This window comes from Tachypleus tridentatus, chromosome 7 (genome assembly GCF_004210375.1).
Source record: "Tachypleus tridentatus isolate NWPU-2018 chromosome 7, ASM421037v1, whole genome shotgun sequence".
NCBI classification, from domain to species: domain Eukaryota; kingdom Metazoa; phylum Arthropoda; class Merostomata; order Xiphosura; family Limulidae; genus Tachypleus; species Tachypleus tridentatus.
Genome location: NC_134831.1, coordinates 143,102,197 through 143,128,758, shown reverse-complemented (window position 1 = coordinate 143,128,758; position 26,562 = coordinate 143,102,197). Strand labels below are relative to the sequence as shown.

The following is a 26,562-nucleotide window of genomic DNA, read 5'->3' as shown; positions in this document are numbered from 1 at the left end:
AATTAGGGACGGCTAGCACAAATAGCCCTCGTGTAGTTTTGTGCGAAATTCTAAAAACAAACAAACTAACATTTCTGTGGAAGCACTTCCAGGTTCTTGGGGCTTCTTAACGGTTACTTTCAGCAATTCTGTAAATTTCTACTTCAATAGTAACATCACAGTCAGTAAGTACATTTCCATAAATCCTAAATTACATTTTAAATTTATTCCTAATATATGATCGTATAACTACTCTGGAGGAACCTTAATGTTTTCAAGTGCAGCAAGGGAGCAGGAAATAGCAAACAAATAAAACTACTCTTTTTTATGATAAATTGCATCCATAGAATTACATTTATTGTTTCATAAACTGGTTTAAGACAGACTAGATGTATATTTTTATAATGTACATGTCATGCATGATTGCAGCAAGAACTTTCTTAAGAACTTAGTATGTGAATACGACAAAGACGTTTCGATTACAAAAGCCAATGTGGCTTTTTTACTCATGAGAAGAAGAAAAAATATCCTGTCAAAAACAAAGTAGTAACAAATATAATTTTAAGTATCTTTTATTTCAGACCATTTCATGACAAAGAGCTATTTTATGAGTGACTATCTTACTGAAATAACGAATCGGCTTTTTACTTTTTCTCCAATTAAAGATTTTTTTTTTGTTTTAAGCATTTACATCATTCAATAACAAGTTACAGAAGTACATTCACTTATTTTATCACTTATGTAGAGATTGAATAGGTATGCATAAACTATTTTGGACTCTTTCCATTTTCTGAGAAACCTGTTAAAGTAAATAATCTCTACCCCTGTTCTATGATCTTCGATGTACACAAAAAATTCAACATTACTAATAAGGTATAGAATTTCGCATAGAAAAAAACAATAGCAGCACCAACGAGCTCCAAAACCATATCTTAGTGTAAGCTGAAGCTCTTGTAATGCAGTTGGACTTTTATCCTGGGATAATTAATATTATAACTCAATGAAAGTTTACAGCTTCATGCAGCTAAAGACTTCGCCTGGCATGGCCATGTGGTTAAGGCACTCGACTCGAAATCTGAAGGTCGCGTGTTCCAATTCCCATCACACTAAACGTGCTTTCTTTTGAGGCCGTGGGGGCATTATAACGTGACCGTCAATCCCACTATTCGTTAGTAAAAGGGTAGCTCAAAGATGAGGGTGGGTGGTGATGACTAGCTGTCTTCCCTCTTGTCTGAAACTGCAAAATTAGGGACTGATAGCGCAGATAACCCTCTTGTAGCTTTGCGTGAAATTAAAAAAACAACAACTAAATACTTGCCTATAAAATTATCCCCATGGACGTAAATAACTTCCTTACTCAATGGTTAGATTAGTTGAAACTACGTTGCTCACGTTGAAGTGTTTATTGGATTTCCCGAGTACTGTTATTTCCTAAAAAATACAAAAGACATTGGTAAAAGTTATTCTATTTCTTCCCTTAAGAATTAATTATGGCTTAAAAGGCTGAAACGCAATTTTATTTCGTTTTGTTTATAACAAGTTACGGAATTGAAAATTAGTTTTATGTTAACATGTGATTGCTTTATTTCATTTAATAATAATAATAAAAATATCATTGGTTAAATAACATTACACTTATAAAAAGGATGCAACAAAAACTTCTCCTTAATCTGATTTCTATACCAAAATTTTAACCAGCTAAATAAGAATAAATAATGTTCATTTCCAAATGGTATACACTTTCTTGGTTTCCATTTAATTGTAAAATTTTCTTTCATACTACGTCTAAAAGAATAATGACTAGCCACATTAAATATGTTGTTTTAACAAATCAAGTTAATAGGAGAAAATCCGTTAAATGTTCCTTGTAATTAGATTTTATAATTGGGTTGAAATTCTGTCTTCAGTTGTTCACTGAATTAATTAAGGACAACTTTCTGGAGGGTGACATATTGTCTGCTTAAGTGAGAAACACAAAGTCCACCTCACTTGTTTCAACAGTTTATAAAGCAGAACTAGTGATTTGCATGTCATTCTGGGGATCTAAGGGTTAGGAACTCGAAGTTTCGTGCCTTTAGAAATACTTCTCAATTTCGGTTGTTTCAGCATCATAAAGATATATTATGTTATTTTCTTTAAAAAGTGACAGAAAACATCTTGTTTTTTCTCTCCTCTAGAAAGTAGTTCAAAATTATTGTTTTATATATCTATATCTAGACCATACTAGACTCTGATCTGGCTATTAAACCCACGTAAGCATTAGATAATTTTAAGGTAGAAAATTCGAATTTACCCTTGATATTACTTTAACAGAATTCTAAAGATTCTTATAAACTGTCAAACGATCGAATTGATTCAACTCGGTAGCATTTTGGAACGTTTTTGAGTATTTTTTGTTTCCTTCACAAAAAATACATCATGGCTTTTTCATGGATAAGGATATCTTTATCTTCGCAATTCTTGAAAGTATTACTTATAAAAGCTATCAATCTTTTTCCAAATTAACATGATTAAAGACAATATGCTCTCATCCATCTTCTCATCTGCATAACAGAAAGTTTCATCTATTTCTTACACAGTTTAAAATATGTGTATCACTTTCAACAAATCAACACAACCAAAATAAACCAGTTGAAAATGTAAAAATATCTTATATTAAAATCAATAAAGAATTCTTGATGTTCCTTCCTTCTATACGTTTTAATATGTACTTCCTGAAATATCAAGCTACTCTAATGTTTACAGGTAACAGAAAATCACTCAACCTTCACCATAAGTGTGTCAGCACCGATCTTCGACTATTAATAGCCCTTCCTTGCTCAGTTGTAAATCTGACGGCTTATAATACAAAAATCTGGGTCTTGATACCTATGAAGATACACCACAGATCGTCCATTCTATTCTTTTGTGTTTAACAACAAAGAATATTTTTTTCCAGCTACATGAGTTAAGTTTTACCGTCAATTCTGAATTATTAGTAAGCTCACTTAGATGTTTATAATTGACTTTTGCTCAACTAATTTTCTTACAAAAGTTTTATTGCATTTCTTTACTGCTTTGTCTTCATGTAGTATGATTTTCACATTCTTGTGGGAAACATGAACTACATAACACTCACCTCTTAACGGTAACCTAGTAACAAAACGCTTTTAACCTATAAAGCTTGAATGAATTATTTTTACGTCTTATTTCATCCTTGTTTGAAAAATGTGTCATCCGATCCGAGTCTGTGCTCAGAAATTACGATTATGGTATGTCACCTTAAAAGATATTCTTTCGTACAGCGTTTCTGAAACGTGACAAAATAGCCATTACAAAGTTATATTCCATATTACTTAAAGTAAATATTTAATTTCATTTGCTTCCTATCTTACTTTGTATCTTGTGACTAGATGCAGCATGGCCAGATGGTTTAGGCACTCGACTCGTTATCTGAGGGTCGCCTGCTCGAATTCCCGTCACACTAAACATGCTTTTCCTTTCAGCCGTGTGAGAGCTATAATGTTACGGACAATCCCACTATTCGTTGGTAAAAAAGAAACCCAAGATGACTAGCTGCATTCTCTCTAGCCTCATATTGCTAAATTAGGTATGGCTAGCGGAGATAGCCTTCGAGTAGCTCGGCCCGAAATTCAAATCAAACAAACAAATCCTGCGACTAAAAAAAATTTTTTTTTATTCAAATGAAATTTCGAAGTTTTTAAACAATAAATGCTATCATTGACTAATGTTATTTTATTGTTTCTTCAGAGTAAACCTAAACAATTGTTTAATTCTTTATATACTTTTATAGACAGCATTACCGAATAATCTGCAATTTTCATATGTGTACGTATTACCTTCTGCGAATTCAAATATACGTATCTATGTGAGAAACCTCCACTCAACCATTTGTTGCACGCTCATTCATAAAAATCTGTGAGTGATTAGATCAGATGACAGTGAACGACCCAGGTGAATTACAGTAAATACATTTTAATATTTTCTATGAGGGTGAAGGTTAAGGTAAGTTTTTGTTGTTTTTTCCTTTTCATAAACAGTTTTGTGAAATATTGTGCGAATATCAACGTTATAACACAAGTTATGCTTTCTTTACTTGAGAAATGTACCTAAATCGATAGAATAGTAGAAAAGTCGTCCTGCTATAAAGCCAACTCTGGCTGCAAGTACCATTCAAGAGGCCCCACTGTTGACTGTTGTGAAATTACAAACCAACGTTTCGAATGTGACACTGAGAAGAAAAATTTTTTTTTGGAAAACAAAAGTGACAGGAACTGTAGTTTTATCCGAAGCTTGCATTTGGACGCAGATATTGGGTTTTTCAGTTTCTCGCGGATTTCACCAGAATTTATGTACATGTTGATATCAGACGCAAAACAATTCACGGCTTTTAGGGTGACTGCTAGATTAGGCTCGGCTTTACACACAGTATTATATAGATCTCTGGGAAGTAAAATTTTAGCATTGTAAAATGAAAACAAAATATAAACAAGAAACGAAAGTTTTGTGGGAGCACGCTACTTTACTGTAATATTTACCTCAAACTAAAGATTTGTTTCGGGATGAAAACTCTTCATCCGAAGAGACCGAAGACTTAGAGCAATGTCCGGCATCTTTGTTATAGTCACGGTGACGCTACAATCACGAGAAAATCAGTTGTTGAAGTGTGTACTGACATGTCTGAAGACTTTCAGAATATTTGAATTTGTGAATGTTGTGGAAGGTATTATAAAGTATCTGATCGCTTTGGAAATGGTACTCTATTTAATGAATAGTTTAATATAGTTGACGCTATAATGATAAAACTAGCAAAACAGTTTCACAAATTGAAGAAACGTCATAGGTGATTTGAATTTCTATTAAACTTGAATAAGACTGAAGAGACAGCTGGAGAAAACTTGAAAGTGATTTGGGCAATGGCGAGACCAATATATTGACGAATTGGTGTTAGCGGATGAAGTAGGTATTCTATAGATACCTATTCCGCCACAAATTTTCATATGAAATCCCCATAAAAACGTTGCAGTGTATGCATAAAAACAGAATAGGCGACATTTTACACTATACCTTCACAACATCATAAGGACTTCTGACTATTAAAGCGAAATGAGCTTTTGGTAAGTGTAACTTTTCGTGACTGAAATCGATGATGACATATTTACATTCAAAGTTGACTCAAAGAGAAAAGACTGTCAGTTTTGGTAATACCCTAAATTGAGAGACAAGTTACCAAAAATTTCGAAAACTTGATAAACGACGTTGTTCCTACAAAAGCTAAAGAGAAAAACAAATTACAATAATATCGAGTAATTAAGAACGTAAAACTAAAATTTCATAATGCTTAACGGTAATTTGTAACTAACAAAGAATATGTTCTGGATCAGTGTACAAAGTACTATTGATTTTTTTCTGACACGAGAGCTATCTGTTTTAGTCATTCCTAATTTAGCAGTGTAACACTAGAAGGAAGGCAGATAGTCATCACCACTCACTGCCAACTCGTGGGCTAAACTTTTACCAACGAATAGTGGGATTGACAATAACATTATAACGCCCCTACGGCTTAAAGGGCGAGCATGTTTGCTGCGATTGGGATTCGACCCCGAGACCCACAGATTACGAGTCGAGCTTAAAAGAGGAAAGAAGAGCAAAGAATCCTAACTTTTTCCTAAGATATTTACAGACATACCCAAAACATTGTGATTCAGTCATCATAAAGATATTATTATTAATGGAAACACTGTAATGTTTTAATGACTTAATTAGAACATAGCTAAAATACCATTTCAACGTATAATCCGAGCCATCCTTAGATAATCAGGACTAGTGACATGCCTAATAATGTGATAAAAGAATGTCTACTAATTATTCCTTCAGATGTAAAATTGTTAAACAGCTGTAAGCAGTCTTTTGTAAAGGACAGAAAAAATAAAACATTGCTGAATAACTGAATCGTAGACAAAATCAATAAGTTATATTTTTTATAAACATTAGTTATTAGATTTTGATCCAATTACAATAATTGTATATTTCACCATAAACATACCTGAATAAATCTAGAATTATATCAATAATTTGACATTTTTCCACCTGTTCCTTAGATCTTGAAATATCCACGCCATCACTGTTGCCATGGGAACTATTGGAATTTACAATTTGAGCGACAATCATTCCAACAGCAGTGCAGAACACTTGCAGTTCTACAAAAAAACCCAGTGTCAACCCCGCCAAACGGACGTTGTCACCTTTCTTCAATGACGTAACACCTGAAACTCAAACCATCATATTTTGAAAAGTATCAAGATGAGCAAATAAGAATTGCAATCAAAAAACAAGGGTGCGAGGTTTGGACGTACGATGAAAATACTAAACGTTTTATAACGTAAAATGAAAAACCTCAACTTTACTGTTTCAGGTTCTGTGATTTGTTTTCATTTTCATCACAATTTGTGTTGCTTAGTGAAATGTAGGCTTTTAAGAATGTTTAGTGTTTATCCTTAACAAAATTTTAGTTACAAAACCATTTTTTTAGCCAAATTAATACTATATATACATTAACTGTTGATTTAACTCAGGAACGTATTACCAATCAATCCTATTAAGATGTTAGTCTGGGATTGCCAATCATGTATGGGATGCTACATTCAAAAAAATAAAACAGATATCATAATATATATATTCAGTATGAGCAACGATTAAACTATAGTACAAGTTGTACTTAAATACAAGAAACACGTTTGAAACTGATATTTTTCAAGCTACAATTACATAAGTTCAGACGTTTTATGCATTTGCATTATAATGTAATAGAATATAAGTATATCAAAATATCACTTGAAAGCTAAAAAACAACCACAGAAATCTGTTCACGTTTCTTACAAATATGACAAATATGTAGCAACAAACCTACAATAAAGCTGGTACATATCAACGGAACAACAAATAAGATGATAGCTCGAAATACCAACTGACCAGGATAACCAATCAACTTTATCGTTTCTTTATCTAAATTCATTTGTCGTAATGAAAGTCATGTGCAAAATCCTAAAATTGCCATAGTGATGATCAAGAGAGAAATTCTATGGGTTCTTAAGCAACCCATAATCTGTTGAGAAAGAAAAACACAATTAAGAAATTATTTAAAACGTAAAAAAGCTTAGCTTTACCTATGAAAAATTAATTGTGTTAATTCATTCATTCAACTTATATTTACATAGAATTTATTTTAATTTCTAAATTACAGTACTTTTCAAAGTTTGTTATTAGTTTATATGATCCGGATGTTTACCGTTTACCTTCTTAGAGCCCCAAAGTGGTACAGCAGTATATCTGCTGACTTACAACACTATAAACCGGATTTTGTTACCCGTGGTGAGCAAAGGACAAGTAGCACTTTGGGTAATTTTCTGCCTAACAACAAACAAACAGAACCTTGTTATACTTATTCCAGGTCTGTGCTTATCCTGCAAAACATGTATGCTAATGTATTATAACGAGTTTCATTTTCTTTGGAAAATGCCTAAGGTCAGTATGAAATAGGTATCAATTTAAATTATCCTAATGTTAGGTTGGTGTTTTTTGTTATGATTTAGCCATGCAGCACTAATTCTTTAGTTACAACACCATATCATAGTTGTAATATCTCCAAAATGTTTTCTAGTGAGATGAGTCTTCACGTAAATACATATTATAAAATTTACTTTTGCATAGTTTGTTTGTTTGTTTTTTGAATTTCGCACAAAACTACTCGAGGGCTATCCGCTCTAGCCATCCCTAATTTAGCAATGTAAGACTAGAGGGAAGGCAGCTAATCATCACCACCCACCACCAACTCTTGAGCTACTCTTTTACCAACGAGTAGTGGGATTGACTGTCACATGGCTAAAAGGTCGAGCATATTTGGTGCGACGGGGATACGAACCCGCAACCCTCATATTACGAGTCGAACGCCTTACCCAAACTGGCCATGCCGGCCTACTTATGCTTAATCAGGGTCTCAACATTTTCATAAAATATATGAGAAAAAATGTTCTGAACTGCACCTTACAAACGTGACACCTGTGATTACACATATAGGTTTAATTAGTACATCATATTTTCCCAATTGGTCAGTGGTAAGTATATTAATATATGACGATAAAATTCAGGATTCAATTCTCTCTGATGTAGTTTGATGTTCAAAACAAGCAAACAATACCCAGTTTAAGTAATATATGCAAAGCATTTGAACTTACATTTTATCACTTGAAAAATTATATCTTATACCTCACGCAACAAAAACACCCACATCAGAACAAAAGATACTCTATCATATTAGAAAAAATGCTAATATAATTATTAATTTAAAACACAGCAGTGTTACACAGTAAAACCTGCTGGGAACATAAACACAAATAAACGGTTTTAAAAATGAATGCGTTTATTGCAATAAAAACATGGATTCACATATTTCACGCAATGAGTCAGAAAATACTAAAATGAGTATTCAAGTTATGATGTCATACAACTTCCATATTTAGGTCCTCTTTTACACTTTAATTTTATCAAAAGGTTTAATTGTTACCAGTTTTATAGTCCAATTAATTTCCAAAAACTCAACAGTAAAGTTTTTAAAGCATATCGAAATATTTAACATTAACCCAGAACATTTTACGTTTTACTAATTTAAACATTTGTCAAATACTCACAGAAAATTGTCTTGTATAACAAATCATGTTATGATGTCCCCGATTCTGTTCTGTCTGGCTTCTCAGGTTTTATCATGAATATATGAATCAAGAAGTCACGTGATTATAATGGCTAAGGTTGACCCTAACTTTTACCAACCTTCTCATTTGATTTTCCTTACAATACTAAAAAGAGAAAAAAAAAGATCAAAATTGGCAATTTATCAAAATGGTTGTATCAAGACGTAAAACATGCGTATTACTATTTACCTTTAATTTATATCACTAAATGTTATGGAGCCAAAATTTTATTATCGAAATTATTTCATCTTATCTGAGAAATTGATTCAAAATACATAAAACTGTTGTTACGTATGATCTATCTATAATAACAGAAATCTATGCAAGCCACTGAAGTGTTACATGCAGATAATTTTTATAACAAATTAAGAAAAATTAAAAGCCATGAAATCGATACACCCATATACTGCACCAAACGAAACAAACAACAACAAAACGGTTAAAGGTAAGTTACTTTGGAAAAACCTTGAAAAATAAAGAAACTAACAGACTGTCCTTCTGTTGTAAAAAACAACCTTGGATGAAATGTACAACAACAAAGATAGAATCGAAAAGTACAGCAACTCTAGTGTTTACCAGTCAAGTGTGAAGACTGCATTATTGTACCTACAGGTAAAACAAGAATTAGAGAACATGTATTTAACCTTTGCATTCCTTATTGTAACTAAACACAAATTTGACCTAGAAAGGAACCTGCAAATCTTATATATCTATAAAAAAGATAAAAAACAGGTAGTATGGAAATTTTATAAATAATAGAATTCTAAAAATAAACTCACAAAGGTACTGAATGACCGAACTATCTTAAGTTCCATGACACTTGTCTCTAGATTAATGTCAAAGTAATTTTCGGTTCTTTGTTTAAACATATATGTATAAACCTTGGTAAACAACATTTCAGTTTGCCCGAGAACTCTCATTTTCTCTTTTCTGAAGTTAAATAATTTGTAAAGTTCGAAATCTTTAATTGTTTCTGGTGAAATATCTAAAGTACATGATTGAAAAGCGTTATAACAGTCATAGGTGTAGCTTCCGAATTTAAAAGTAAACCAATATACATATGTGTATACTGTTTCTTGATATACTGAGTTGAATATATTTATAGGCGTGAGGATACTTTCTCGAAATTTCAGCGTACACAACTATATAAACACTACACCGGTGATTACGTACATACATATATTGCTGATTCTTGCACTCGAAATTATTCTTCAATTTTATTGATACAGGCTGAAATTTCGCAATTCAGATTTAACAGGAAAAGTTATGGTATTATCTAAATATAAATTTAGCTTAAACAAACATCGATATTAAAATAGATATGTAAAACCAGTTTCAGAAAAGTCGAAACATAAATGAAATAGAATACTGAAACTAAATACTCAGTCTTCCGTTTATACCAAATTGTACTCTCTCTTCTAGTGTTTTAATTTGAGATTTTTCCATAAAGTATTCATGAAAACATTTATTTTAAGATAATCAAATAACTGCTTGTGGTAAATGTGAGGAAAACAAAATCTCTATCTGGAAGCAGTGTTTAATTTTTATTTAATTTAATATCATTATGAACATATATTACAGATAGTTTATAAACTGAAGTTACTTTCTTTATTTAAATTTAAGGGGCTATATATACATACAGTGAAAAGTTGGTTATATTCCAGACATATATCGAAAACAATTCTCTAAATGTAACCCTTTAGTTATATGAATTTTAAATTTAAATTAAATACAGTAATATATTTTGAAGTAATACTGTTAATTAATCATAAAATGTTATTACTTGCACCAAAATGACGAAATTGAATTGTTGCCTGTTTTCTCAATTAAACAATTTATTTTAATTTCCATCTGCATAGTGAAATTAATAACTTACTATCAGATAATAATAAGATGGATGATAGCATCATATTATTGTTTATACAACTGTTGTGTATTGAGAATTTGGAGTGTTTAATATTCTCGTACTAGATCATACATACAACTGAATTAAAATTAACAAAAGAAATAAACATAACTTTCATATAATTTAAATGTATTAGTAAATCAATCAAATTCCAATCTATGACACTAAAACAATATTTTCATCATTTTACTATTTTTGTAATTATTATTTTTCTTATGTACATGAAAATAAACGCCAATTATTCTGCATTTGATATATTATTATCGTTCAAAAACAAAGATTTAAGGTTTTTAGCACAACATTACTATTCAAAGTCGTGTTTATACTTTTCACAAACAGTGATGGAGGTTAAACATTAATAATCAATTTCTACTTAAAGCCTGGCATGGCCAAGCGCGGAAGGCGTGTGACTCGTAATTCGCGGGTTCGTGCCCGCGTCGCGCTAAACATGCTCGCCTTCCCAGCCGTGGGGTCGTATAATGTGACGGTCAATCCCACTATTCGTTGGTAAAGGAGAAGCCCAAGAGTTGGCGGCAGATGGTGATGACTAGCTGCCTTTCTTCTAGTCTTACACTGCTAAATTAGAGACGGCTAACACAGATAGCCCTCGAGTAGCTTTGTGCGAAATTCCAAAAAAAACAATTCTACTTAAATCTGTTAAATATTTTTGTTATTATAATTAACACATTATTTTTTGAAATACTTTCAATTAACTAATTTTTATTGACAGTAACAAGGAGAGTCTTTTAGCTACTGTTGTTTATAACCATGATCCTTGGAAATTACAGTAGATTAATAAATAAGTAAATCACAAAACAATAAATAATTATGCAGAAAACAGTCTTTCTTTTTCAATAATATTGTTTATATCGATTTCTGAAATTCATTTAAGCGCAAAGCAACACAATAAGTTATCTGCTCTCTCCATAACGGTGATTCATAACGATTGATTTTATCGTTATAAATCCATAACGCTGACTTAACGCTGACACACTGGAAGCTTTTAATTTAAGTGCAAATGATATAAAACTGTTAAACAGTACTGAAGCTAGAAATATTAAGAAATTCATAATACTTACACTACAAATATTATAATAAATACAGGCACAAAACTGAGGTATATACTGTGTAAAAACTTTATTGACAAACACGACACCAACATTATTTATAAAATACACTGTGATAACTGTCACGACTTCAATATTGGAGAAACAAGTAGAAAAATGGAAACCAGATTCAAAGAAGATAAAAAGTCATCTTCACACGTTTTCGAAGACTGTAAGTCAAATAAACACAACATAACCAAATACACTCAAATAGTAAATGAAGAAACACATAAACGCAAAATTAAAGAAACCTTACTTATACAACAACTGAAGCCCAAAATAAACCAATACAAAAAACACCTTTATACCTATATTAAAAATAATATAATTAATAATAATAATAAAATAAATAATATAAAAATATATATATTCAAACATCTATAAACGCCCTTTACATTCTGACACTCAGTTACACAACCCCTTTCAAACATTTGGTCAGCTTCCGGTCAGTTACCTCTTTCTTTCTTTGTGAACCTGATGTAGACCGAAGAAGGTCGAAACGTTGTTCGCTCCTTTGCATAAAACATTTTCTCAACCCAAACGAGACGTTTTTACATATATATTTTTCTCTACAAGTGGGTTTTCTCGACATCACTGATTAGTAGGTCTACGGATTTACAATGCTAAAATCAGGGGCTCGATTCTCCTCGGTGGTCTTAGCATGTTGACCAATGTGGCCTTACTATAAAAAAAATACACACACGCCTTACGAATGAAAATCATTCATTCGTTCTAGAAATGTATCTTAATAAAATGCCTCGAGAGAACGACACATCTCACAGTTACATTTTTGTCACTGTATACAGAATTATATATTATTACCACGTGTTGTAAGCCATCACGAGGTAACAGGTTGTGTCAAACACTACTACTATTAGTCATTATCTACTTAGCTACCTAAGACTAAAAAGTCTCTTAAAAGCAAAAATACTAAAACCTTACCTCTTATCAGAAGTAAACTAACGTCTGAAAGAAACTAATTTTTTTAACGATTATTTTTGATAAAGAAGACTAGTCTTGCGCAAATGAGTTATTGCAATGCTATGAAGTTCGCCGACCGTTTCTGTACATATTTACATATATAGTTTTTCGAATTAAAGTTATTTTATGTAAAGTAAAAATGAAAATTAAAGCTAAAATCATGGATTCATTAAATTTAAGATTTCAGATCGAATGCAGTCTTTAAAGTCATGTATGACATTAAAATAATATTTTACTGTAAAGAGAACAAAAAGTAAAATACTTTTTCGTCATAAAATTTATTTACTGTTACTTATGAATGAATACATATACACATAAACATATATATTTGTTTAGGTTTGGTTTAAATAATAGTTTGGCAGTTTAATTTACATTTCTAAAAGAAAGTGAGAGACAAACAATAAATACTTAATAGTAAAAAAGAAATTTATTATTTCCCTTTATTTATCAAAAGCATTCTTTATATCTTTGGCCTACTTTTTGTAGGTTACCGATAGCTAAAGGAGCACAAAGAAAATGGAGAACTAACTGTTCCTTATTTCCAACCAACAAATTAAACGGAAGGTAATTAGTTAACATTATCGAAAAAAATTCTAAAGAGCGTGTTTTAACATTAAATTACTGATTTTGCATGCAATAGACAAACATAGTTCAGGTAATTTTACTGTGCAACAGGCATGGCTTGGCCAGGTGGTTAAGTTACTCGACCCTTAATCCGAGGGTCGTGTGTTCGATTCCCCGTCACACGAAACATGCTCGTCCTTTCAGCCGTTGGGACGTTATAATGTAACAACCAATTCCACTGCTCGTTAGTAAAAGAGTAACCCAAGAGTTGGGAGTAGGTTGTGATAAATAGCTGCCTTCCCTCTAGTCTAGTGCTAAATTAGGGACTGCTGGTACAGATAGCCCTCGTGTAGCTTTGCGTGAAATTACAAAAAACATTTCCGGCTTTTAAGGTTAGGGCTGAGATTAAAAAAGGATGTATTACTGATCTATTAAACGAGATTAGGGTTTCTTGTTGTTGTTTTTTTACATTTTAAGACAATATAATATCACACCATGAAAGAAATCTTCAATGGCACTCTGATATGTCACAAACCAGTTTATTCGTGTTTATAGCAAAACCATGGCTTCAAAATATCCTAAATTAAGCTTTTCAGAATGTTTCTTTCAACCGATATAGTGCTTACGTTGACAGTAATTTAATTTGAAGACATATAATTGAAGAAAGAACAAATATAATTCATAATGTTAATTATTGAATCTTTTTCAAATATTTCTCGCAATAGATGGCGTCGTTCATTTTTCTTTCAAATTAAATTATACATAGTATGGTTTTCTTTGTTTTGAATTTTGCGTAAAACTACTCGAGGGCTGTCTGCGCTAGCCGACTCTAATTTAGCAGTGTAAGACTAGAGGGTGGGCAACTACTCATCACCACACACCGCCAACTCTTGAGCTACTCTTTTACGAACAAAACTGGGATGACTGTCAAATTATAACGCCTCCACGGCTGAAAGGGCGAGCATGTTTGGTGTAACGGAGATTCGAACCTGCAACCCGAATTGTAACCTTTCTTTTTCAGGGGAAATTAGAAATGGTGGTGTAATCGAACGAGTGACATATAAAGGTCGTCTTGTTTCCTTGGAAATGTTTAGTATATTTTACCATGTTATTTTGTAAATGTATTCTATTTCAAGTACAATATGGCTTACGGCCAGAAAGTTATGTGAAAAGGTGTTAGGGATATTTTGCTTTAGAAACGGTTGAAAATCAAAAAGAAAACTATACATGAGTATTTATGTAAAATAAAGACTACATCTGGAGACTGTTTAAATCAAAATAAAGCTAATTATTTTACATGAATGGGTATGGAAAATAGCAAATTTTAGAAAAAATAGAGTACATACTGGATGAAAGAAATAAGCAAAGAATAAAAAGTATTTTTCTGGCAGAAATGGAACTAATGATCAGAAATGACTAATGACTAAATTCCATCATGGATTTAGTCGTAACATCTCAATCTATAAAATAACAAAAGATATTTTCAGATTTAACCAAATTAATGTTAAACCAATACTGCCAACATAACAATTCTTATTTAATCTGCTGCATTAAAAGAATCTTATAACATTTTTACTTGACTGTGACCACCTACTCCATCAGCAAAAGAAAAAAAACTATATATCGACATGGCTCTTTAATGCGTGAATTTTTTGAACAGTTTGACAACTACTTTAATGTGACAAAGGATAAATACAACTTCTTTCAAAACCTAACGCCATAATTCAGAGGCAGATAACAGCGACGGCACAACTTATTCTTGTTTCAGATCTTTTGCTGACAAAATAAACAGGAATGTCAAATCGTTTTGAATATATCTGGCACAGATTGTCGTGTATCTATTAACGTTCTGTAGCAGAAATAAATAAATTGCAAAGTTTTTTTTTTAATTTATCTTGTCACGCAAGACTTTGCTTTCAACTAAGTATAAGGAATAACAGTAATGTTCCTCCGCTGCCAGTTCACCTAATTATCTCACGAAAATGAGCTTGAACTTTACATTTAAACCCATGGGATGAAACACGCGCGTATTCGTTGGTAAACTGCTATACATATATATAAAGTAAGAAGTTTGCTGTTTATCATCCCGAGATACAAAACCTTTGAGTATAAACAATGCATGATAAAAGACAGCAAGGAATTACTACTTTGCATTTCAATATTGTTTAAATATAAAGGATGTACATGAGGTGTTATCAAGCAGTTGACCTGTTCACAATGCTTTCTGTTTAAGTGAAACCGATTATATTTGGAAGTCTCCTTTTCACATGTAAAGTCGTTGTTTGGCATCTTAACTAATGCTTAGTAAACTTGTCTACCTAGAATAATGAAATGGCATTCAAACCTACTCTGTCAACCTGAAAGTAATATATACATACATATGTTTTAGAATGTACAACAACTTGTTCTGCTGAAGTGTGGTTTATATATCAATAGTATGTATGACATAACTTTTGTTTGTTTTTGATTTCGCGCAAAACTACACGCAGACTGTTTGTTCAAGCAGTTCTTACTTTAGTGGTGTAAGACTAGAGGGAAGACAGCTAGTCATCACCACCCATTTCCAACTCTTGAACTACTCTTCTACCAAAAAAATAATGAGATTGACCGTAACATTATAAAGCCTCCGATTGAAAGAGCGAGAATGTTTGGATTGTCGGAGTTACGAACCCGCAAGAGCCAAATTGCGAGTCGAACGCCCTAAAATAAGACGGCTGATGTAGGTATTAAAACTTCAATGAAAAACTAAAGTACAGAACAATGTTTCGACCTTCTTAGGTCACCTTCAGGTTAACAAAGAGAGCATATAACTGACAGATGCCGGTCACATGTCTTAGGGAAGAGAATATCAACGAGTACAAGATGGTATGGGTCGTTACAGTTAGATATCAGGTTATTAATTAATATAGGTATAAATGTGTTCGTTTATATTGGTTTAGTTTTGGTTTTAGTTTTGTATAAGTAGAATTTTTTTGATTTTGTGTTTGTTTATATTTGTTTCCCTACTTACTATTTAGGTATTTTTTATGGTTATATCGTGCTTATTTGATTTGCAGTGTTCAAAAACGTGTGAAAGTGTTTTTTGCTGTTGTTGTTCTTTAAATCTGGTTTCCAATTTTCTCCTTGTTTCTCCAATACATAGGCTTGGCATGGCCAAGCGCGTAAGGCGTGTGACTGGTAATCTGAGGGTCACGGGTTCGCGCCCGCGTCGCGCTAAACATGCTCGCCCTCCCAGCCGTGGGGGTGTATGATGTGACGGTCAATCCAACTATTCGTTGGTAAAAGAGTAGCCCAAGAGTTAGCGGTGGGTGGTGATGACTAGCTGCCTTCCCTCTAGTCTTACACTGCTAAATTAGGGACGGCTAGCACAGATAGCCCTAGAGTAGCTTTGTGCGAAATTCCAAACAAATAAACAAATTCTCCAATACAGACATCATAGGAGTTGTTACATTGTAGATGTATTTTATAAATAATGTCGGTATTAAGTCTCTCAGTGTAGTTTATACGTAGTACGAACTTTATTTTTGCACCTGGTTTCAAAAATACATTTAGTGTTTACTAGAATGTTATTTTTTTTGTAAGTTTGTTTTCCAAATAATGGTTATTTTTTTGGAAGATTGTTTTTGTTTTGTTTTTCAATTTCGCATAAAGCAACTCAATGTCTATCTCCGCTAGCAGTCTCTAATTTAGCAGTGTAAGAGTAAAGGGAATGCAGCTAGTCATCACAACCCACCACCAACTCTTGGGCTACTCTTTTACCAACGAATACATGTGAATACCGTCACATTATAACGTCCCTACGGGAAATGACGAGCATGTGTGGTGCGACGGTGATTTGAACCCTCGACCCTCAAATTACGAGTCGAACGCCTTAACCCATCTGCCAAAGCCGGGCCTATTTGGAAAACTTATGAGATATCTTTACAGATCTTCCTTTTCAAGCCATTATGTGGGCACAATTATTTTGTAATCTTCCTTCTGGAAAACAGAATTGGTCAAGTAAATTATTATCAGCCTTATATTGTGTACATCCTCAGATGATAAATATAAAGTTGACGTTCAAAGAAGGATTCTTTATGGTGATTTTCTTCCTTACAATAAACTGGGCTAGTTGATAGTGAACGAAAAAGATGTGACACATACTTCCTTCAAAAGTAACGAAATATTTAATATGTTATTGAAAATGTTTCAACGAAGAATGACGTCTAAAGTACCGCACGTGACTTACCCGTAATTTGATGTTCAATATCCATAGAAGGTGGAGAATAGAATGCCGATCGCGTATCTTTGCAATTAACAAAAAATTTAAAAACAGGGATTGTGATGGTAGTGATAAAATACATGTTTTACATAGTAATACATCTTAATGTTTTTTTTTACCATGAGTGACAAAGTTTTGTTACCTATAAGCCAAATGTACTTGATTGATTTATATTTTTTTGGAGAAAAAGTGATGTTATGTTGGCTACTCGTATTTAATTTCGACTAAGTCAAACTGCGTAAATAAATAACACTTTTAAAGAAACAAAATGTTAGAAAAGTTATCTGTTTATTGACTTTCGTTCTTCCGTCCATATACCAAAATCTTTGTCTATTTTTCTTTTCGTTTCTTATTTCATGAGTTATTTAAACTTTGAATAATGTACAAAAAGTAATAAAACGTATAAAGAAGGAACTTTACAAATCTCGTGCCGGGCATGGGCAGGTGGATAAGGCTCTCAACTCCCTGTATGTCGGTTGTAAGTTCGAATCTCTGTCACACTAAACATGCTTGCCACCTTAGCTGTTGGAAGGTTATAATGTGACGATCAATCCCAGTATTCGTTGGTAAAAGTTTAGCCCAAGAGTTGGCGGTGAGTGGTTATGACCAGCTGCCTTTCCTCCAGCCTTATAGTACTGAATTAGGGACGACTAGCGCAGATAGTCCTCGTGTAGCTTTGCGCGAAATTCAAATAAACCAACCTTGTGAGTTTGTTTGCTTGGCTTTATCTAGGGTGGTATTCTATGCACCTGAACATTTAATGAATTTTCTCAGATAATAAATATGCATGAAAAACCCTACTAAAACAATAATCTAAATAATGTGGCATTAAGTTTCATAACTTCTGTGTGAATACAGAAGACACAGACAGAAAAATGAATTATAAGAGACTATTTCGAATTTAGAAGAACACTTATAATAAGTAGATTTATCATCTTCAAGTGGGACGTTAAAATTAGCTGTTAATCCGCAATGATATCCAGGAGAAACTGCATCAAGTGGTATATCACACAAAAGATAAGCTGTGTTTCATGGTCTTCATCACCCACAAGAATGCTTTCTTAAAAATTATTTTCAACTGAAAACACTAGTACGGTACAGCCCTTTACTCTCCTTAACTATATTTATTATTACTAAGGAATTCTTATTAAAAATAAAGTCTAATAAGATTTTAACTAATTTATAACAAGCATCAGAGTATCTGGGAAAGCTAGAATTATTTAACGACAATATTGGTAAATAATCAAGTCAATAAAACAAGTTTATTGTGGATACAACAAAGACAGTTTCAATAATTTAACTAAAGTGGGTGGAAGGTATAAGTTTCATTGCATACAAGGATAATTCCTGTAAGCTAAATACCATGTGAAGAAAAGAAAAGGTGAGGAATAAATCATGGAAGAGATCAATACAGTCGTTTACCTGATTTTACTTGTACCTTTCTACATATATGTGTGTGTACCATGTGAGTACACAACGCAGAATTAAATAATTAGATTAAACACTCTCCATTAAGGAAAATATTTAAAGGTCGAAGTTTCAAAATTACACTTTATAATATAACTTTCTAACAAACCACCACTCCTCACATTATTTCGATTTAACAATTTCATCATTTTCTTACAGCTTAGTAACATTTTTCTCTTCAACAACTTCGAGACAGTTGTTCGGGAAGCAGGTAGACGATTCTTCTTCCTGATGGATTTTACAAAGTTTCTGTACAAAAGCAGCAACGTAGCAATCTCCAATGACGTTACAAGTTGTACGGAACCGATCGCTTCAGGAAACCGAATAAAACAGTAAGAATTCAAAGGGAATGACTTATTTACATATTTCCATGTATGTTATGAATTTCTATATATCTATATATGTATGGGATTGTTAAAATATTATAAATAGTACAGTTGATTACTATAACCTTCTATATGTGTAGAGAAGGAAATATTAAACACATTAAAATTGTGCATGTAATACTTCATTAGGTCAACCGCTATTGTAATCTTTTGGTAATTAGTCTTGTTTTTACAATTATAAATCAACTACGTCCATGTAAAAAGGGCCCGGCCAGGTGGGTTAAGGCGTTCGACTCGTAATCTGAGGGTCTCGGGTTCGAATCCCAGTAACACTAAACATGCTCGCCTTTTCAGCCGTAATGATGTTATAATGTACGGTAAATCCCACTATTCGTTGGTAAAAGAGTAGCCTAAGAGTTGGCGGTGGGTGGTGTTAACTAGCTGCCTTTCCTCTAGTCTTATACTGCTAAATTAGGGACAGTTAGTGCAGATAACCGTCGTGTTGCCTCCAGTTTAACACTACTACATTGGGGACGCGTAGAGCAGATAGCCCTCGTGAAGCTTTGCGCGAAATTCAAAAGCAAACAAAATCATTTTTAAGTGTTTCTTTAATACAGTTTTGTGCAAACTGTCTTACGTTAGAACTGTTATAAATTTATGTCTAAAATGTTTTGAAGTAAGAGATATGGGTTTAAAATATTTCATAAAATAGCATAGGTTTGTTTGTTTTAGATCAAAACCAAATTAACCGATATTCTGTATTCATTATGTGGAATCGAACTGTAGATTTTATCATTGCAAGTCAAGGTACTTAACATTGTCCCACGTAAAGACACATGTATCTAGATTATGGAGGATTTTATTTGTTTGCTTGGTCTTCGAATGGAATACGTCATACTCAAACGGTATTACAGTTCATATAACTACAGTCATTTACACACTGCTTAACGACTGTGCACCATGGCAGCCCTTCTACAGCATAGTTTCCATGCAAAAGGTTCCGTCGTAAGGGCCTACCAGTGACATGGCAAAGTGTGTGTGGACTTACAACAGCAGGAACCAGGTTTGGATACCCGTGGTGAGCAGAAGGCCCATTGTCTAGTTTCTGCTTAACTACATACAAACAAACCGTCTTAATTCTGTGGTATCTAAGGTACACCATTACAGACTTTCCACAATCAATCTACTGTATACGAACAATGTTTTTCTATCAATCGTTCTAACAATCAGATCGCACAAAAATTTATGGGTAACTTGATTGGTAGGCATTGTTATGGAATAACATAAATACCGATTTCATCCTCCAACTGCTTGAGTTTATAAGACGATTAAATGGAAGTATTTTTGTAGCATCTGTTACAATACGCTACACTTTGCATACCGTGGCTATTGCTAGATTGACCTGTCGCCTAAAGTTAATTTATATCCCTTTGTGTTCATTAAATATGGATAATATTCTCGTCTTTTTCGAAATTTCAAACCGCTGATATTCATATATTTATATGATCTGAGTATACGAATATTTTACATCGAAAAAGTATGTTACATACTCTTTTCAAAATCAATATACTTTACGTATCACATAGCCTCTGAACTCCCAACGAGATAAGAACATAGTTCTGCACGTTTTGTTCCACTGTGACTTTATATAGACTGTGGTTCTCGTATCACTTGCACACTATAACCGCCGTACAGTGTTTTGTACTTTCTTTCTTTGTTTTTGAATTTCACGCAAAGTTACAAGAGGGCTATCTGCGCTAGCCGTACCTAATTAGGCAGTGTAAAACTAGAGGAAAGGCAGCTACTAATCATCACCCACCGCCAACTCTTGGGCCATTCTTTTACCAACGAATAGTGGGATTGACTGTCACATAATAACGCCCCCACGGCTGAAAAGACGAGCATGTTTGGTGCGACGTAGATTCGACTGTTTAGTAGTAATGTTCAATGCTTCGTGTACTATGGGATTTGGAAGGTAATTTTTATTGTTTTTAGTTTGGAGATTTACCACTGAGCTACTAAGAGCGCACACTCTGTGCACTTACATAGCATTTTGCTATTGCTGTTTGACTGCAGTCATCACGCGATATACATCAAAATATGTTGAGATTAGCGTGACATGTACGAACTCTAACAGTTTTAATCTGTATGCTTGTTAAAGGAATTCAGCTATATACAATACAAATTAACTATAAAGGTATATCAACTGTAAACTAAATACCAGCAAGAATATAGGCTTAGTAATCAGTAAATATCTCTGAAAACCGCACTACTGAAAATCAGATGCAGGTACAAAAGATATCAACAACGTTAAAAGACTGAATAACTGAACATGAAGTTTACATACAAGTTTGATCTTCACGTTCCCATTAAAGTGGATTTCAAATTATTGTTATCTACTCACATTAACCATTCCACACTGATAATCAATGGTATGTAGGCTGGTGATGAAATACCACAAATCTTCAGGGCAATAAGAAGGCCCACGGGTGCAGGAGTGGCCGGTATGCCTGGGGCTGCAATGATGTCCAGTACCATAAACAGGCTGTAACGTATGGAAAAGTGTTTAAAAACCTGACATTTGTCTAAACGTATGAAATTGGTAAGATGGTCAGATGTAAAAATGGAATGCCAAAAGCATTAATAATTAATGGCAAAGTGGAAACAAAATTTTTAATTAAAGAAAATTGAGCTGCTCTAACACTTTCTTATATAAAAACAATTAATTATATAATTAATTATTGTTCCCCATTGGTACAGCGGTAAGTCTATGGATTTACAACGCTAAAATCAGATGTTCGATTCCCTTCTGTGGTCTTAGCAGATAGCCAACTGAGGCTTTGCTATCAGAAAACAAACACACACACATAATAAATTATTATTAAAGTTTAGATCAGGACCCTGCAGATCGTTGTAAGTTCATGAACTTATAAAACTAAAATCATGGTGAAAGGATCATTAAAAGTCTTTGCCCAAAAGATTAAAATGAAAGATTACACTTAACGTATAAATTGTACTCCTCACATTTAAAACTTGAAAAATTACTTAAGAAAATTTAAGCATTCCTAATTTGTTTAAGTAGTCACTTTAAGTTAAACATACATATTTTCTTCTGAAAAAAATAGGAAGAGAAGTTTGGTGATAAAAAATAATAGTTTTAAAAATCATTAAACATTCTAATATGTTAGAAAGCAGCTGATTTTGTTTACTCATCATCTTAAATTTCCCTTCCTCATAATGAAATCATCTCTGTAATTCAAAGAGGAATTAAGTTTGAAAAATATCAACAAACACACGTATTATAATTAAAACAAATAATTGAACTTTCTAAATTTTTGACATTCTAAGTGAATACTTTCTGTCTTCTGTAAACTCCTCATACACACATAATGTTAATCAGTCAGAAATAAAATCATGTGTTAGTAATAATCTCTTATTTGCAAAGCAACTGAAAAAAGTCCAGTTTAAAAGATTTAATTGCTAAATTTATTCATTTTGAGCAGTAGCGATGTCAGGACCAAATATTTCAGGGTGGAGTAGCAAGAGACAATTTGGGAACAAAACAGGTAACCTTATACTCAAGTGTATTTTTAAAGGTACTCGTCACTTCTTTTAAAGTTAAATATGTGAAGTTATAATGAGCCAACATAATGTTTCGAAGGGTATTCTGTAATGAGTTTTGAAGGCCCAAAGTATTCATAGACTTTGGAAAAGATTAATAGATTTTTACCACTCTAGCATATTTGACATTTTTCTTCGGAAGATGGAGGATAAAAAATTCCTCCCTTCAAAAGTGGATTGAAGAATAATGGTCAAAAGTATGAACTTATCAAGACACCAACTGGAACGACTCTCCTCTTCTACTTTAAACCGAGGTTAGCCTTTAACCTAGTCTTGTATTCAGATACCTAGTAATAAACCTATTAACAACATCACCAATGAAAAGACCTGGGTTTCCGTGCGTACTAGATATTGTTGGACTTCTCAGTCTCTGATTTGCTATATTGGTTCCAAGAGGATTTTTATCAGTTTTAGCTTGCTCATGCTCCTTTTACAGCCGGATGTGCAAAGTACTATCCTTATAACCTTCTATAGGTCAGTAAAAATCATAAATATGGGATTGAGATGTACTGGAAACTCCTTGACTGCTCCAAATGTCTCATATAAGCGCTTATTCATTCTTTTAGCTTGCATCATTTTCATGAGTATGTGTTCAAGACTCAGCCCATTGTCAGTTCAAGAGGAGTAATAGTTTTAAAATACAGCATTTACTTTTATATTTAGAGCCATTTGGCATCAAGGATGGTTGATTTTTTTACCCTAAACCGCTTATTTATTAGGTCATCCCAAAAGTAATGTCGTTTATTTTATTAATAAGACGAGTTTAACTGCATATTTCTTGGCAAAATGAAGGTATTCTTAAGGTCATATAAGCTATACGTGATGACTTGATAGTATTAAGTGAAAGCCAGATCGTTTGATTACTAGTTTTTGTTTTATTTATTTTAAAAACCCCAATTATCATTGAGGTGTCAGAGGAACACATAAGGCGTATAATGTTTTACGAGTTGAGAAAAGGAAAAACTGTTACCAAAGCTACGTAAGCATTCAAGAGGTGCACGACAATGACATCCTGAATCTAAGGAAGTGTCAAAGATGGTGGCTGCAGTTGGAAAAATGCAGCTCGCTCCAAGTAACCTGTTGAGTTTAATAATGGCCTGCTTCTAGCAACGCTTGAGGTGGATTGTGCTGTAGCTGTTGAAGAATTAGACCATAAACCCAATTCATCTCCTTCCACTGTCCATTGAAATTTTCAACAAACTGGAATAGTTTCAAAGTTGGGTAAATTGGTACCACATGAATTGTCAGGTGATAATCTGAGTGAACGAGAAGACAGACATCTGCACTTCTCTTCACTCTCGTGAACTTTAAGCTTCGTTTTTGAATCGCCTAATGACTGGAAATTTAAAGTGGGTACTCTATCAAAATATTGAGCTCTACCTATAGTGAATTAGCACATGATAACTAGCTATACCACAGCCAAAAGCGAACCTGCAGTCTAGGATGGTTCTGTTTAGTGTTCGTTGGGAAAAAGGTGGTGTAATACACTTTGAGTTGTTACAACCAAAACTAGACAATCATTGGTTAGAGATACTGTCAATAACTGGGTCGACTCAACACTGCACGTAAAATAAAAGACCTGCTCTGGTGAATCGGAAAGAAGTTTTTTTCCACTATAACAAAGCACGATTTCTCACACCACAAGGATCACTTCCAGAAAAATTGAAGAGTTTGGCTGGGAGAAACTCCCCTTTCCCCTTATTCTCCTTATATTGCTTCTTCAAATTACCATCTTTTCAGAAGCTTGGAACATCATCTGAATGAAAAACAAAACCATCTGATTTTTATAAGCATGGTATTGAAATTCTTTTGAGACGTTTGCACACTGCTATTGAAAGTGATGAAAAATACATAATTGAATAAAGTTGTTATTTAAGCTCATTTTTCTCTCTTTAAATGTTAGTGTTATAAACGACATTACTTATTGGACAACCTGATAGTTTTCCAATAAAGCTAACAATGCTTGGAAATAAGATGACACGTTTCATATCAGATAAATTATGTATGACGTCAATTTTCCAAAGTATGGCTAGAACTAAAACATCTTTCCTATTTGAGGGTGTAGAGCTATGTAAGAGACGTGGATGGCAGCATTGTAAGTAACTACTAGTACTGATGTCACAGGAACGTTGCAGTTTTCCCGTCATCCCGTAGGTTTGCAATTCTGTCATTAGACTAAAAGAGATCTGACGCTATCAAGGAATTTAACTTGGAACATAGCTGCATATGTGACGCTTCTTTTCCTTCAGGCGTGATGTCATTAATAAACAGCATACAGTATAAGAATGTCAGGACAAGTTACTCCAATATGGATTATACACTTAACGTACGGTCTCGATTGCAGTCACTCGTATCAACGTGCTGTATATAGTTAATAAAGCAATCAAACTTTGCTTCAACTTCACTTAAAGCACGTACTTGATAAGGCCACCGTGTTTCCAACATTGTTTTAAATTCTACAGGATATCCATTAAGGTTCATGCCTTTTCTTCTTTGAAAGGCAATCCACCATGCACTAGCATTATAACCACTTAAAATACTGTATCAAGTCCGAAGTACTGATAGACAGTAACCACAAGGGGTAACAAATGTCACATTTTCTACGATGATCAAATTAAGATAATGAGCAAAATAATTAATGCAAATTGCTTGATGTGCAGTATATCTTATTGTTGTTGAACTCCCAAGCACTTTTCACTGATGAAAGCTGTCCCATCGCATGCTTGACCAATCAGGTATGTGATATCAAGTCCATTGCTTTTTAACTTCTTCAGCATATATTTGGCCAACGAAAAATTGGGTGGGCAGATATCTTGCCTTCACTGTTTTGAAGCACATTTGTCAACTGGTGAAGTTAAATGTATAGTTTTGTAATTATCTATTTTAATACAAATATGAGAGTGAAAAAACATTAGCCGCACGTCAATGTAACTTGGGTGTACACTCTTCTGATATATTAAAGAGAAATTAAAAGATACCTTTACTTTTACACTTCCTGTTTATACACATATATAAATGTAATTTGTATGTGTACTCAAACGTAAACATATCACCGACGATTTAAATGAATAAACACATAAATATAAAACACTTACCTAACAACAATGGAAGTAGGAATGTCAACGGTAACACCGTTCCAATGAGCAACAAATATTGTTTTTATTGGAAAATTCAAACATCCGCCATCCATATGGACTGTCATTCCAAGAGGAAGTACAAATCGGGTTATGCAGCTGTGTATTTTATTACCTTCTTCCATGTAACGCATCGTAACGGGAAGAGTTGCAGCACTGGAAAATAACGTCAGTTCAGTACAACCAGGCTATTTATTTTTAAACTTATATACATTTAAATTATATACATTCAAGTTTAACTATCTAAATATCTTGCTATTTTATTGTATTGTCTCTGGTGTTACAAATGTTAGAAAACTTTTAATAATTTCAATGCAAATTAAGGAAAGAGCAAACCATAGGTGAAATAATGTTAGAATAATGATTGATCAAAGAAACTTCAAAGCCGAATAATAACCCACTCTGCACACCTAAAGTTTTTAACATTTCGTCTCAGTTTTAAGGTAACGTCGTAAAGAAAAAGGAATTTA

The 26,562-nt window shown here is 33.2% G+C and overlaps 2 protein-coding genes across 17 annotated transcripts in view; both read right to left on the bottom strand.

The window, feature by feature from the left end:
• Positions 1–7,028, bottom strand: part of LOC143256789 (putative sodium-dependent excitatory amino acid transporter glt-6) — a 34,268-nt gene extending 27,240 nt beyond the window's left edge. The window contains exons 1-3 of one of the 3 annotated variants that reach the window (XM_076514474.1): positions 6,026–7,028; positions 2,745–2,847; positions 1,298–1,410 (exon numbers count right to left, since the gene is read on the bottom strand). The gene's annotated coding sequence lies outside the window, so the exon portion shown is untranslated. The remainder of the gene's footprint in view (positions 1–1,297; positions 1,411–2,744; positions 2,848–6,025) is intronic. The other 2 variants (XM_076514472.1, XM_076514473.1) reach the window with 2 other exon arrangements.
• A 1,644-nt stretch (positions 7,029–8,672) lies between these two features.
• The window catches only part of LOC143256787 (excitatory amino acid transporter 3-like), a 41,943-nt gene continuing 24,053 nt past the window's right edge, over positions 8,673–26,562 (bottom strand). For 5 of the 14 annotated variants that reach the window (XM_076514459.1, XM_076514458.1, XM_076514461.1 and 2 more), the window contains 4 exons: positions 26,054–26,248; positions 21,742–21,882; positions 19,169–19,321; positions 11,624–11,908 (listed from right to left, as the gene is read on the bottom strand). In XM_076514459.1, the coding sequence (XP_076370574.1) occupies positions 11,869–11,908; positions 19,169–19,321; positions 21,742–21,882; positions 26,054–26,248 (529 nt within the window). In that variant the 3' untranslated portion in view covers positions 11,624–11,868. Of the gene's footprint in view, positions 8,832–11,621; positions 11,909–13,070; positions 15,602–19,168; positions 19,322–21,741; positions 21,883–26,053; positions 26,249–26,562 lie in introns of those variants that run through there. The other 9 variants (XM_076514464.1, XM_076514469.1, XM_076514466.1 and 6 more) reach the window with 9 other exon arrangements.